The sequence below is a fragment of the Medicago truncatula genome, chromosome 4 (genome assembly GCF_003473485.1).
Source record: "Medicago truncatula cultivar Jemalong A17 chromosome 4, MtrunA17r5.0-ANR, whole genome shotgun sequence".
Taxonomy (NCBI): Eukaryota; Viridiplantae; Streptophyta; class Magnoliopsida; order Fabales; family Fabaceae; genus Medicago; species Medicago truncatula.
In genome coordinates this window covers 31,923,263-31,938,882 of record NC_053045.1, presented here as the reverse complement: position 1 = coordinate 31,938,882, position 15,620 = coordinate 31,923,263, and the positions used below count along the sequence as shown (strand labels likewise).

Here is a 15,620-nt window from a genome sequence, read left to right as displayed (position 1 = left end):
TATAAAAGAAAGTCAATGGATTAATGGGGCTACATGTTAGTCAAATTACCTAAATGTTCAGGCTGTGCAGTGATGGCAGCAGCATTACTAATTTCGAACTACCCCACCAGCAACACATTCAATATTAGGTTTAGCCAACCTCACCTTCTCTCTCATCTTCTCTTCCTATTTCATTTTTTTCATTTTAAAAGCCGAAATTATTGACAATTATTTTCGTTATTTTACTTCAAGTTGAGCTCAGTTTGGAAAACCTCTAGTTGACAAATTATCATACAAACCAATCAAACATTGCCATGTGTAAGTCAACATGATTTCTTCTACACCCTTCTCTTGATCCAACGGTGACAATGGCACACTTTTCAACATGCAATATTTTTACTCCTTTAAATTCATTTTTTTCCTCTTTTTCCTCTATGTTGACTTTTTATTTTCTTAACCAGAATTTATGTATATATGTACGACCTTATTCAAAATTTCACCTTCTTTTTCTTTTTTCTCACAAACAAACACAACAACTCTCTCAATCTCAACATCATTCATTCCATTCACACAAAAGATCTCTCATCGTTTATTCCAACGCGTGCACCTCACTCTCTTTCAAAAAGCGTGGTTGAATATCGAACCTTACATTAAAACCAAACACAAAACTTTATCTTCATCATAGTCAACGCCCCACTCAAACAAAAAAATAAAACTCAAACTTTTATTTTTTCCATAAACTATTGAAAGAGAAAAAATGAGTGCGTTTTCTTATTTTGTAATAAACCTTTATTGCAAAAAGTCAACTCTCTTTCTCTCTCTCTCTCACATAATCTTCTCTTATCAACTTCAACTTGTTCTTCTTCACCATTCACTTCACAATCTCTCTCTCATAGTTTCTTCCTAGTTCCCACTAATTTTTCAACACAAAACCAGAACATGAAAAACGAGTTATTATAGCAATTAACAACCTTAAAACTTGTTTCATAGTTCTTGTTCCTAGTACTTGGTTTCTATTCATTTGATTCTTTTGTTTTTTCATTTGTTGTGTTTTTGTTATGGGAAACAAAATAGGAAAATTAACGGTATGTTTCACCGGAAACAACAACAGTAACCGTAAACACGACATATCCATATTAATAACGGATCCTTTAGATGAAGGACTTGGTCACTCTTTCTGTTACGTTAGACCCGACCCGACCCGTTTATCTTCTTCTAAAGTTCATTCTGAAGAAACCACAACTTTCCGAACAATCTCCGGCGCCTCCGTCAGCGCCAACACTTCAACGCCGTTATCGACGGCGTTCATGGATTTATACTCCTACGGTTGTTTTGATAGAGCTGCAGCTTTTGAAAGTTCAACTTCTTTTGCTTCTCTTCCGTTGCAACCGATTCCGAAGGCTTTTTCCGGTAACTTCGGTGGTGTTGGTGGTGGGTTTCTGAGTTCCGGTCCGTTAGAGCGTGGGTTTATGTCCGGTCCGATTGAGCGTGGGTTTATGTCTGGTCCAATTGATCGTGGTTTATTTTCCGGTCCGATTGATAAAGATAGCTCCGGCACCGGTGTTGATCAGTTTCAGAGAAGCTTCTCTCATAGTGGATTAGGGTTTTCTGTTCGACCAAGATCGAGGAAAGAAAAATGGATTCGTGTTCTTCAACGAGCGATTTCGAAGACTCTGTCACGTGGACAGGGTTCTATTGTTACTCCGATCAAAGGTGTACCGTTGAAGGAGCCACCGGAGTGGATTCTTGCCGGTGAGAAGCATAATGAGAATTTGACTGTGAGTAGTTTGAATTTGAGTAGTGAAGGTAGTTTGGAAGATGATGATTCGTTGGGAAGTCAGAATCTTCAATGGGCTCAAGGGAAAGCAGGGGAAGATCGTGTTCATGTTGTTGTTTCTGAGGAACATGGTTGGGTTTTTGTTGGGATTTATGATGGTTTTAATGGTCCTGATGCACCTGATTATTTGTTATCAAATCTTTATAGTTTTGTTCATAAGGAGCTTAAAGGATTGCTTTGGGATGATGGGGTTTCATCGGATAATTCGAATTTGAAACCGCGTGATTCGGTTGATGATGATGTTGTTGTGAAAGAGGATATGTTGTTTGATGATTGTTCTCAATGTGTTGATCAAGAGAAAGGGGAATCGATTTCGAAGAAAAAAAAGAGAGGTAAGAATTCTAAGAACAAGTACAAAGATGCCGCAAAGAAACATGAAGAGAATCAAAGGAGGTGGAAGTGTGAATGGGATAGGGAGAGATTAGAGCTTGATAGAAGATTGAAGGAGCAATTAAGTGGTGGTGACGATAATTCTGTTAATCATTCAGATGTTTTGGAAGCTCTTTCGCGAGCTTTGAGGAAAACCGAGGAGTCTTATCTTGATGTCGCGGATAAAATGGTGATGGAGAATCCGGAACTTGCTTTAATGGGTTCTTGTGTTCTTGTAATGTTGATGAAAGGGGAAGATGTTTATGTGATGAATGTGGGTGATAGTAGAGCTGTTTTGGCACAAAAAGCTGAACCTGATTATTGGATCGGGAAAATTAGACAGGATTTGGAGAGGATTAATGAAGAGACAATGCATGATCTTGAATCATGGGATGATGCTGATAAATCAAATGTTGTTCCTAGTTTAAGTGCTTTTCAGCTCACCAAGGATCATAGTACTAATGTTGAAGAGGTAAATCTTTGCCTCTTTTAGACTTCTGTTTTGGTCTTTTGTTTATCTGTTCATCTTGATTGAAACGTGTTTGATTATAATTTCAGGAAGTAATCAGAATTATAAAAGAGCACCCGGATGATCCTTGTGCCGTGGTCAATGATCGTGTTAAGGGATCTCTCAAGGTTACTCGAGCATTTGGTGCCGGATTTCTCAAACAGGTTCGTATCTAAATGTACTAATCAGTAACTTTACAGTCATCTTTACCATTAATTTTAAGAAACTCAACGGTAGGATGGATTTAGATTGCTTGCGGTCACAATCCCACACAGTTAACACGAGGCTGACTTTGTGAATGCATGAAATTGTGACTGCAGCGAGTCCAAATCCGAAAGGATAGGATATATATAGAATAATTGAATGATTTACACATGCTATAACAAGATTTCTCTATTCCACATTTGTTTCTCTTGTCACAAAGGGTCGCGCATAATAATCACAAATTAGTATCTTATTAAGTTCTTTCCTTTCACAAAAAATGGATCATTGACACCTTACTCTTTTAACGGATTTAAAAAAAATGTCATATTAATGCTAAGCATTGTTTTCTAAATACAACATTTTTAATCAAGTTTCTTGCTAAGAAAAGAAACCAGAGAAGGCTGAATGTTTCATACTTGGCAATGTCTCTTATTTCGTTTTTCATTCGTATATCTTGCTTGCTCCCTTTAAATCCTAATCCTAACTCTAAATACAAATGTCAATGTTTGCAGCCGAAGTGGAACAATGCACTTCTGGAGATGTTTAGAATAGACTACGTAGGCAATTCTCCATACATCACTTGCCAACCATATCTTAAACACCACAGATTAGGCCAAAAAGACAAATTTTTGATTCTATGCTCCGACGGACTCTATCAATACTTATCAAACGAAGAAGCAGTAGCTGAAGTTGAGCTTTTCATCACATTACAACCTGAAGGAGACCCTGCTCAACATTTGGTCGAAGAAGTCTTGTTTCGCGCTGCAAAGAAAGCTGGTACTAACAATTCCATTTTAAACTTTCACAATTGCATCTTAGAAATTGATTACTCTAATGATTTTACTTAACTTTCTTTTTATTCTTCTTAATCAGGTTTGGACTTTCACGAATTGCTCGAAATTCCACAAGGTGATAGGCGGCGTTACCACGACGATGTTTCCATCATTGTTATTTCTTTGGAAGGAAGGATATGGAGATCATGTGTTTAAGTATAATGAAAAAACCAACCTTATATTTATATCATCATCATAGTATATATAAAAAAGAAGATATGAGATATATGCTGCCGAAGGGTCGCGCATCCTTTTTGTTCTTACCCCCTCACTATTCACGAGTGTCGAGTAAATTACTCAAACCGAACTTAAATATAAGCAAAAATATGCATGTATTTGATATAAATTCGAGCTAAATACATGTAACTTTTTGTTTATATTTAAATTAGGAGGAGTAATTATGTAAATCAGTGGATAGTGAGGATTGTAAAGTTGTAAACCCTTGATTTTGTTTATTATTATAACTCACAAAAATTGTGATTTTGTAATAAAAAAACCCATTCCTTAAAAATCTTTTCATTGTGCCACAAGCACTAGCAACCTACACCACTTTCTGCAATTCTGGTTGGCAAATGATAGAGCAAGTCATCAGTGCATAAGCATCTTTTCAATTTCAAAATGAAATAACATATTCGAATAAAAATTCTTCCAAGATCAAGAAATTTATGTTTTCCTTTTTCAATTTGATGTGGATGAAGCACTATTTGAAAAAATATGACTCTAAAAAGCATTGTTTTTTGTCTACCACTATATATTCCTTCAAGCAACATGGTCTTGTTTTTATTTTAGTTTTCTCTTACGTGTTCCAATTTAAGCGATTATGCTTTTATTCTTTTGTTTCCAATATCTAATAAAAAAACAAATGTGTCTAGTGGAATCTCGTATCACACACGCTGTGCATCAAAATCAAACTTTTAATTTTGGATTTTGACTTTAGTTCTTTATTCAACTTGTAAGAGTTGACGACTCTTAAAAATGGCTAGGCTCAAAGTATGAAAACGAAAGGGTTCATTGAACTGAAACTAAATCGTTGAAATGGGGTGTTTTTTTCATACAAAAAAGGTGAGGTAAACGTGTAATTGTAAGTGTAAGTGCAGATATTAATTGTCGACATAATTAATCTTCATTTAAGAAGTTGACTTTATCTACATACTACTACTCCCTCCGTTTTTAAATATAAGCAAAATTGGCTTTTTAGGTTTCATTCATTTAATGATGTATGTGATTTATATTATGAATCACATATATCATTAAATGAATGAACCTAAAAAATCAATTTTGCTTATATTTAAAGACAGAGGGAGTATGTCTCACAAATATATTGTCATATTTTTTTTAAGGACAAACATCAGGAGAAAATACCGACATCCCAACTAGGTTGGCATCCTGTGAAACCTCCATCCTATGCCGTCAAACTCTAAAATTTTATCAAAAAAAGGGGAAAATATATACAAGAAGAGGGGACATTAGACCAAAACCCTCAATGAAAAAAACAAACAGAAAAAATGCGATAGCAAACAACAACAGACTAAGGAAATCTGCAATTAGGCGAACTTATAAAAACTAACAACGACTTATGTGACAAAAATAATTTTTTCAATGCAATTCTTGTATCCGAATTGCCAATACCTATAACATTCCAATATTATAAATTCATTGGGCAGATGGAGGAGGATCACCCCTTTCACAGGTTTTACAAGGCGACTTTTCCAAGACAGGTTTTTTCATCGTTTACTTATGTTTCTTGGTTAAGACTTGTGCAAATCCCTCGTATGCAGTTCTTTGATCATATTCTCGAATTCTTGCCCATAAATCCAAATCATGTTCTTGTTACTGTGAACCTCTTGATGCTGATGAAGTGTTGAACTAATCTGAACTGCCTCAATATGTTGGTCCTTCACCAATCCGCACCTCCGTATCATCATGGATAGACGTTGTGGCACCGTTTAGTAATAAATCTTTCATCGAATCCATTTCCTTTTGTAAAACCGGATCCACCAGAGCATCCAGATCAGCAATAATCTTTTGAATGTTTGGTAAATCAGAGACCAGAGTGAGAAGGGGCTGAACCTCATTAACAATAATCTGTGGTCGAACTATTTCATCAGTCACGTTTTGCAACGACATACTAAAAGTGGCGCTAGACCTGATAGGGGACGTCACACCTGGCTGCCTATCTAAATGTTCCTCAACATTATCAAGCGGAACATCAATTTCTTGTGCTACTATATGCGTAACTGGTGGCTACCTATCTAATTATGCCTCATCATTATCAATCGGAACAGCAAGTTCTAGTGCTACTGTATGCATAACCGGAGTGGGAATGTCCTCCACATTCTCCTGCTGAGATGTGGCCACCTGTAGTGTTTCTGCACGTGCATATGATTGTGGAATGAGTGCCGGAATTTCAAATGCCTTGGAGGAGCCAATACCCTCCGGATTGTCCTATGGTTTCCACCCTTGCTTAGGTCTCTGTAAGTTAACCGGTTTTTTCCCTTTGTCAGTCTGATGCTCATTATTCTCAGCTATCCTCGGATGAAGCCAACGACAAGACATGACATTGTGTCAAATGCTCTGACAGTGTGTTCAAAAATTTTGTAGCCCCTCATATTCTATTGCAATTGGGAATGCAAAGCCCTCCCGTTCAATAAGAACTTCATAAAAAATATCCTTTGACAAATCCAAATCCTCCAAAATCCGTGCATAATGACCAAATGATGAGTCAATAATTAGTGTTTTTAAGTGGCTATTTGAGTTTATTTTATTTGAATTTTATGTGTTTTTATTTACTTTCTAGACCTATTTTACTACAATTGCTTGTTTCTTAATTTCAGGAACAAATATATGAAAGATTGAGTCTTAGAGCAAAAAAAAAAAAAAAAAAAAGGAGATTTGGAGCTGATTGAGGCCAAAAATATGAAGATCTTGTGTAAAAATATCAGGCACAACTGTGCCTGTAGTGACACAACCTGTGCCTGTAAAGTTTCAAAGAAGGACAACAACCAGAAAGGAGCACACGACCCGTGCCTCCAGCCACACGGCGGTGCGCGACTGGCAGCTTTCCTTTTGCTTCCTGATCCAACTGTCTTTTTAGTGTAATTTTGACCTAAAAGCCCATGGTTTCTTGTGGAACATTCTATTGATGTATTTCTTGGGGCTTAAGTTAGTTTTAGGCTATAAATAGAGCAGCTAACAAACATATATTCTCATCTTTTGTTCTTGGAAATTATAAGTGCAATTGTTTCTTTGAATAAAAGTTCATCTTTTTTCATCTTCTTCTTCTTCTTCTTCTCTATATCTACGATGAATATGAGTGAGTAGACTTCTTTGTCTTGGGATTGTTGGATGAGTCTAATGACCTAATCCCTATCAATCCAAGCCTCGAACCCTAATCTTATGTAAATCTATTTTCTAATCTAATTCACCGTTTTTCTAATAGAATAACAAGTATTAATAGAAGGACCAAAATGTGAAGTTTAATAACTCCCTGTCGGATCAATATATTTTTATTACTACTTCGGTAAACCGTGCACTTGCGGATTTACGACATCACCAAACAATCTGTTCTTCATCACTAGGTTAATTTGGTTAATTTTTTAAGGAAATAAAATACCCTAAAGTATATACGTCTTGTGACATCCTCTACATTGAAAGTGTTTAAATGTATCATTTTCATTTCAAAAAACTCAAAAGCATATAAAATATCACATAATAAGCTTATGAAATGATATAAATCAACTTGCAAACATATTGTTAATTAAAAATCAAAGAGTACAACCCCAATAGTTTGTCACATTGTATAGAGATGACTCTAAATATAAACAAAAATTTCATTCGCATAAGCAATTACTAACTTATTAACAACATAAAGTAAATCTAAATTTATTGTGCTAGTAGCATGTGGATCTCTCATCTTCTTCAACTTCGATCTCCTATTCAAGTGTTCACATCTCATCATCTACCTATACATAGGGTTGTGCAACTAGCCAGATGAGAGCATACAAAGTCCTTGATCATTTCCGAGATTAATAATCAAATATAGTAAAACATTAAATGCACGTAATAATAGGGCTGACAATCAATCAAACCAACTCGAATAAAGTTTGAAATTTGACTCAATGATTGATTCGTTGAACTTGATTCATGAACCAAACAAGCTGAACTTGAGCTAAAAATTAAATTCGTTAATTAATTGAATTGAGTTAAACTTGAGCTACATACTATAATTTAACTGATTTGGTTTATGAGTTGACTTGATTATCTCTCTCCCCTCTCTATATCTATATCTATATCTATATATATAACAAAACGTTTTCGTTCTATGAATCAGTAAAAAAAAAATAGGAAGTGGGAATTTTAACTTTATTATGCCATTGCCAGTGGTGACATTTAGCATGGGGAAGTAAGAAACTTTCCCATCGTAGTCAAATTGCTTTCAAGCTATTAAATCAAATAAAGACATAAATTTATCGTAGACCCTCAACACTGTGTTTTCATCTCACTATCTTCAATCACCATGGTCAAGCTTCTTGGTGTTACTTAATGAAACTTCATCTCTGATGTGATTCAAGTATATGGTTGGAGAAACTTCAAAAAAGGAACTTCATTTCAAATTTGTACTACTTCATTACCTTTAAAAACCACCACTGCTCTCTCTCTCAAGTCTTATTAAAAAAAAGTCAACCCAACTTAAAATCAAACATTTTTGTAGAAACACAACATATTGTGTTTCTACAATATGAAAATGTAGCATTTTCATTTCAAAAAACTCAAAAGCATATAAAATATCACATAATAGCTTATGAAATGATATAAATCAACTTGCAAACATATTGTTAATTAAAAATCAAAGAGTACAACCCCAATAGTTTGTCACATTGTATAGAGATGACTCTAAATATAAACAAAAATTTTATTCGTATAAGCAATTACTAACTTATTAACAACATAAAGTAAATCTAAATTTATTGTGCTAGTAGCATGTTGATCTCTCATCTTCTTCAACTTCGATCTCCTATTCAAGTGTTAACATCTCATCATTTACTTATACATAGGGTTGTGCAAGTAGCCAGATGAGAACATACAAAGTCCTTGATCATTCCCGAGATTAATAATCAAATATAGTAAAACATTAAATGCACGTAATAATAGGGCTGACAATCAACCAAACCAACTCGAATAAAGTTTGAAATTTGACTCAATGATTGATTCGTTGAACTTGATTCATGAACCAAACAAGCTGAACTTGAGCTAAAAATTAATTTCGTTAATTAATTGAATTGAGTTAAACTTGAGCTACATACTATAATTTAACAGATTTGGTTTATGAGTTGACTTGATTATCTCTCTCCCCTCTCTATATCTATATCTATATCTATATATATAACAAAACGTTTTCGTTCTATGAATCATTAAAAAAAATATAGGAAGTGAGAATTTTAACTTTATTATGCCATTGCCAGTGGTGACATTTAGCATGGGGAAGTAAGAAACTTTCCCATCGTAGTCAAATTGCTTTCAAGCTATTGAATCAAATAAAGACATAAATTTATCGTAGACCCTCAACACTGTGTTTTCATCTCACTATCTTCAATCACCATGGTCAAGCTTCTTGGTGTTACTTAATGAAACTTCATCTCTGATGTGATTCAAGTATATGGTTGGAGAAATTTCAAAAAAGGAACTTCATTTCAAATTTGTACTACTTCATTACCTTTAAAAACCACCACTGCTCTCTCTCTCTCTCTCTCTCTCTCTCTCTCTCTCTCTCTCTCTCTCTCTCTCTCTTCTCTCTCTCTCTCTCTCTCTCTCTCTCTCTCTCTCCTCTCTCTCTCTCTCTCTCTCTCTCTCTCTCTCTCTCTCTCTCTCCTCTCTCTCTCTCTCTCTCTCTCTCTCTCTCTCTCTCTCTCTCTCTCTCTCTCTCTCTCTCTCTCTCTCTCTCTCTCTCTCTCTCTCTCTCTCTCTCTCTCTCTCTCTCTCTCTCTCCTCTCTCTCTCTCTCTCTCTCCTCTCTCTCTCTCTCTCTCTCCTCTCTCTCTCTCTCTCTCTCTCTCTCTCTCTCTCTCTCTCTCTCTCTCTCTCTCTCTCCTCTCTCTCTCTCTCTCTCTCTCTCTCAAGTCTTATTAAAAAAAAGTCAACCCAACTTAAAATCAAACATTTTTTAGAAACACAACATATTGTGTTTCTACAATATGAAAATGTAGCATTTTCATTTCAAAAAACTCAAAAGCATATAAAATATCACATAATAAGCTTATGAAATGATATAAATCAACTTGCAAACATATTGTTAATTAAAAATCAAAGAGTACAACCCCAATAGTTTGTCACATTGTATAGAGATGACTCTAAATATAAACAAAATTTTTATTCGTATAAGCAATTACTAACTTATTAACAACATAAATTAAATCTAAATTTATTGTGCTAGTAGCATGTTGATCTCTCATCTTCTTCAACTTCGATCTCCTATTCAAGTGTTAACATCTCATCATTTACTTATACATAGGGTTGTGCAAGTAGCCAGATGAGAACATACAAAGTCCTTGATCATTTCCGAGATTAATAATCAAATATAGTAAAACATTAAATGCACGTAATAATAGGGCTGACAATCAACCAAACCAACTCGAATAAAGTTTGAAATTTGACTCAATGATTGATTCGTTGAACTTGATTCATGAACCAAACAAGCTGAACTTGAGCTAAAAATTAATTTCGTTAATTAATTGAATTGAGTTAAACTTAAGCTACATACTATAATTTAACAGATTTGGTTTATGAGTTGACTTGATTATCTCTCTCCCCTCTCTATATCTATATCTATATCTATATATATAACAAAACGTTTTCGTTCTATGAATCATTAAAAAAAATATAGGAAGTGAGAATTTTAACTTTATTATGCCATTGCCAGTGGTGACATTTAGCATGGGGAAGTAAGAAACTTTCCCATCGTAGTCAAATTGCTTTCAAGCTATTGAATCAAATAAAGACATAAATTTATCGTAGACCCTCAACACTGTGTTTTCATCTCACTATCTTCAATCACCATGGTCAAGCTTCTTGGTGTTACTTAATGAAACTTCATCTCTGATGTGATTCATGTATATGGTTGGAGAAACTTCAAAAAAGGAACTTCATTTCAAATTTGTACTACTTCATTACCTTTAAAAACCACCACTGCTCTCTCTCTCTCTCAAGTCTTATTAAAAAAAAGTCAACCCAACTTAAAATCAAACATTTTTGTAGAAACACAACATATTGTGTTTCTACAATATGAAAATGTAGCATTTTCATTTCAAAAAACTCAAAAGCATATAAAATATCACATAATAAGCTTATGAAATGATATAAATCAACTTGCAAACATATTGTTAATTAAAAATCAAAGAGTACAACCCCAATAGTTTGTCACATTGTATAGAGATGACTCTAAATATAAACAAAAATTTCATTCGCATAAGCAATTACTAACTTATTAACAACATAAAGTAAATCTAAATTTATTGTGCTAGTAGCATGTTGATCTCTCATCTTCTTCAACTTCGATCTCCTATTCAAGTGTTCACATCTCATCATCTACTTATACATAGGGTTGTGCAAGTAGCCAGATGAGAACATACAAAGTCCTTGATCATTTCCGAGATTAATAATCAAATATAGTAAAACATTAAATGCACGTAATAATAGGGCTGACAATCAACCAAACCAACTCGAATAAAGTTTGAAATTTGACTCAATGATTGATTCGTTGAACTTGATTCATGAACCAAACAAGCTGAACTTGAGCTAAAAATGAAATTCGTTAATTAATTGAATTGAGTTAAACTTGAGCTACATACTATAATTTAACTGATTTGGTTTATGAGTTGACTTGATTATCTCTCTCCCCTCTCTATATCTATATCTATATATATAACGAAACGTTTTCGTTCTATGAATCATTAAAAAAAATATAGGAAGTGGGAATTTTAACTTTATTATGCCATTGCCAGTGGTGACATTTAGCATGGGGAAGTAAGAAACTTCCCCATCGTTGTCAAATTGCTTTCAAGCTATTGAATCAAATAAAGACATAAATTTATCGTAGACCCTCAACACTGTGTTTTCATCTCACTATCTTCAATCACCATGGTCAAGCTTCTTGGTGTTACTTAATTAAACTTCATCTCTGACGTGATTCAAGTATATGGTAGGAGAAACTTCAAAAAATGAACTTCATTTCAAATTTGTATTACTTCATTACCTTTAAAAATCACCACCGTGCTCTCTCTCTCTCTCAAGTCTTATTAAAAAAAAGTCAACCCAACTTAAAATCAAACATTTTTGTAGAAACACAACATCCCCCACCCCTTCCCCCCCCCCCCCCTCTCTCTCTCTCTCTCTCTCTCTCTCTGTCCATTTCTCCCATGGTATTATTTTTTATTTTTTTGGCTTTCGCATCGGAACCGACCCATCAAAAATGAACGACTAATCCAGCTCGTGCGTAGAGGCATGCGCACTGACTAAACGTTGTTTCCCATGAGATGCCTCACAACCTCTGTAAGTCGTACAAGATTGTGAATACAACTTCTATAGGTAGTATAAGTTATGCGCAACAAATTGTAAAACATTGTGGAGGCAATTCATGTAGCAACAAGACAAATATTTGAAGAAATACCCTCGAACAATATTACAAGTCAATGCAACGATTCTTATTCCAAGGGATATACTCTGCAACATTGAAATCAATTTTGGCCTACAGTCTAATCATACTTAGCTATATAAGCAGCTCTCAAACACTTAGCAAAGTGCACAAGAAATACCAAGAAAAACTCACATATGTTTTTAGAGAAACACATCTGATAAGTTAGAAAGAAATACACAAGGGATATACATTTCACATACTTTCCATTGAAATATCAAACACATGTGTAATTTATAAAGCATTTATTTGTGATCGTATCATTGTTGTAACTCCTCAAAGGATAAGGTGTAGGCACGCTATTTGGGAAGACAATAAGATTAGGTTAGTCAAAAGTCTTTGTAGCGAGAAATCTAAGGTATTGTTTGGTAGACAAGGATATATCTTGGTGTTTGTAATAGGTTCAGATTATAGTGAAAGTCCTTCAAGGATATAACTTATTATGCTTTTGTCAAATCTCACGGTTTGATAACTAGAATAAAATAATCATAACCTATGAAATCCGTACTTAAAGATATTGCTTAGAAACAATAAGATAAAATTAGAATTCTTTAAAAATCATATCAACAAGGAAGAATTGAGTTTTATGGAAAGTCTATCATTGAATTTATTTCCACAATTCTAAGACTTTGGGGTCTACTCACACATGCTCATTGTAGACAAAATAAAACAAACTAAGAACACAAGGTTAAAATAAAACGAAATTGTGCAGTTTATTGAAATAATAACAAAAATGCAAGAACATGTGACATTTAACATGGGAAAGACAAAGAGTTTTACACCATGATAAAGTTAATTTTGACCATTTAATGATAATTTTATAAAGGTTAATTTGACATTTTTTTTATCCCTGTGAGCATAACTCAGTTGGTAGGGATATTGCATATTATATGCAGGAGCCGGAATTCGAACTCCAGACATAATTTAATTGTGTGAGCTCTAGCCACTAAGCTAATTGGCTAAAAAATTTTTTTTACAGTTTTTGATCATTAATAAAAATATTTGGTCTAAAATATGACATCTTATAAATAATTTTTTTTAGAGAATTTTCTCATAATTTCATCGATGTCGTTTTTTTTCCCTTTCTAAAAAAAAAAATCAACGTTGTTATTTTCCCATCATCGGATTATATATTACGTCATTAAAAACATTTCCCTTCACCAATTTTTTTTCTTCAAAAAATATGATGCAGGGGTCAAAAGAAATAAATCAAATCCATAAATTGATGAAAATAGAATACCAAAATTGCAATTAAACAAATTTTATGTTAAAGTTAGTATCCTTTATTGATAACTGAATGTGCATCAACGGCCAGAGGCGGGCATCTGACACTCAGACGCATCAAATAAATATCTGTCACTATGATCACAAATTAAGCCAATAAATGCATATTAAGCCATCTTTCTTTTTTTGTAACCAAAAAAAAAAAATCACAAATTACAACCAATCACAAATTTGATGATTCAATGCAATTCATCTCCATTAAATGTTGTATTGTTATGGTTCCACTCTCACTTGCCATGTCATCATTACATGACATCTATTCATTCATTCCTCCTAACAAATTTCTTTGACTTTAATTAGTAGGGTTTTGACTAGACCAGCGGAGCCTATAATTCTTCATCCCAAAACATTCAGCCTTTAATGTAATTTAGGTCGATACTTTGAATTCAACGTCTCTGAAAAATTGTTCTTAGGCACTAATTTGTTTATAGACACTTCGAACTATTGTAAATGTCCTCAATGATATTATTAAGGGTCTCTTTTTAATGAGAATCGGATCTCTGATTTCATAAGAATGATCATGGTTTTTGTAACCCTAGCATCTTATGGTAGCAGTGGCTATGAGAGATTCTTCATAATCTCTTATAATGAAACCAAATCCCGAGGAAGCATTCATTCGAGATCGCTGCGCATGTGTTGTTCTTTGAAATTGATGGAGGAAGGGGCTTCTACCACAGAGAAGAAGATGGGTTTATGTTACGAGAGATATAAGAAAGAAGATTTGAATCAAAAGAAAATGGAGGATTTTCTTTCATAGTGCCCCTGACAAGGCAATCGTTGAAATGCCCGCATCCTTGGATATAAGCTAACATACATATGAAGGCATGATTTCACTTTTATTAGAAAACATAAAAGACGACTGTAGTTAACTATTTCCACAACGAACGATAGTTAATTGCCTTTTGATGTATTTTGGATAGTTTGAAGTGATAGGGACTATGCATTGCAATATGCAGGGGCAAAAGTTTAAATACTGAATTTCCCACTATTAATTTTAAGTGGTGAAATTCTACCTACTAGATTACCTGATCAAAAACAAAAAATCATTAATGTTTTTGATGTGCTCCTGAAAATTCAAATTCTGAACATGACAAAATATAAGTAGATTTCGACTACTCAAAACTTTTCACTTTGTTGATACACATATGTTCCGCCAAATCCAAACTTTAAATTTACGTAACACATTTATAGCTCGAGAAAGTCATTTTTTGAGTTTCCCGAAACATAACAGAGGTGGGATAATTTTATTTCTTTAAGATATTATGGCATGTTAGGGTTTAACTGAATTTATGGGGGGTATGTGCAAAATTTGAGGGATATGGAGTAAAATATTTCTAATGTAGTTATAACTTGTGTTAGGCTCCACTAATTTTTGGCATTGTATAGTTTTGGTTATAGAAGAAATTTCTGCATTTAACGAGTTAATTTTTTGTTTTGTTTTGAGGAAGACAGTTTTTGCTTAAAATTGTATGAATATTTTTTGTTGGTTTATAGAGTTAAAAAAGGGACGTGTAGTACGATGATTATTGTTCAAATTCGGTCGAAATTTCCAATGTTTTTGGATGGGTTCTCAATTGTCAATTCTCATGAAAGGTAAATCTCGATTGTTTTATAAAAAAAGGATAGTGACTTTCACTCTTGGACTGCTTTGTCCAAAATACTCATGTCTCATGATGTATGGTTTTTTTTGGACATAGTAGTTTGGCTTTGATCATCAATCACATATTAAAAATGTAAACTCAATGAATTAACTAGTGAATATTTAGAACAGGGTGGCAAAATTAGGATGATATTGTTATCTTGTTGAAGTTCTAAAATGTAATATTTGCTTAAATAGGATTCTTCATCTTCAACGTTGAATTCCATCGTCAATCACAAGATGTACTTAATGCTTTTTTAAAGAACACTTATTGCATCATGC

General features: G+C 33.9%; 1 protein-coding gene across 1 annotated transcript; it reads left to right on the top strand.

Annotated features, from left to right (window-relative positions):
* The first annotated feature begins 738 nt into the window (after window positions 1-738).
* LOC25492519 (probable protein phosphatase 2C 4) lies at window positions 739-4,289 on the top strand. The gene is made up of 4 exons (XM_013600672.3): window positions 739-2,657; window positions 2,744-2,857; window positions 3,410-3,674; window positions 3,771-4,289. The coding sequence occupies exons 1-4, from the start codon at window positions 1,038-1,040 to the stop codon at window positions 3,884-3,886; spliced, it is 2,115 nt and encodes a 704-aa protein (XP_013456126.1). The 5' UTR covers window positions 739-1,037; the 3' UTR covers window positions 3,887-4,289.
* The last annotated feature ends 11,331 nt before the right edge of the window (window positions 4,290-15,620 follow it).

Bases quoted from the DNA above. Each gene is read 5' to 3' on its own strand.
- LOC25492519 (XM_013600672.3), top strand. From the start codon at position 1,038: ATGGGAAACAAAATAGGAAAATTAACGGTATGTTTCACCGGAAACAAC. The intron at 2,658-2,743 runs GTAAATCTTTGC...TTATAATTTCAG, and splicing joins ATAGTACTAATGTTGAAGAG to GAAGTAATCAGAATTATAAA. The intron at 3,675-3,770 runs GTACTAACAATT...CTTCTTAATCAG, and splicing joins TCGCGCTGCAAAGAAAGCTG to GTTTGGACTTTCACGAATTG.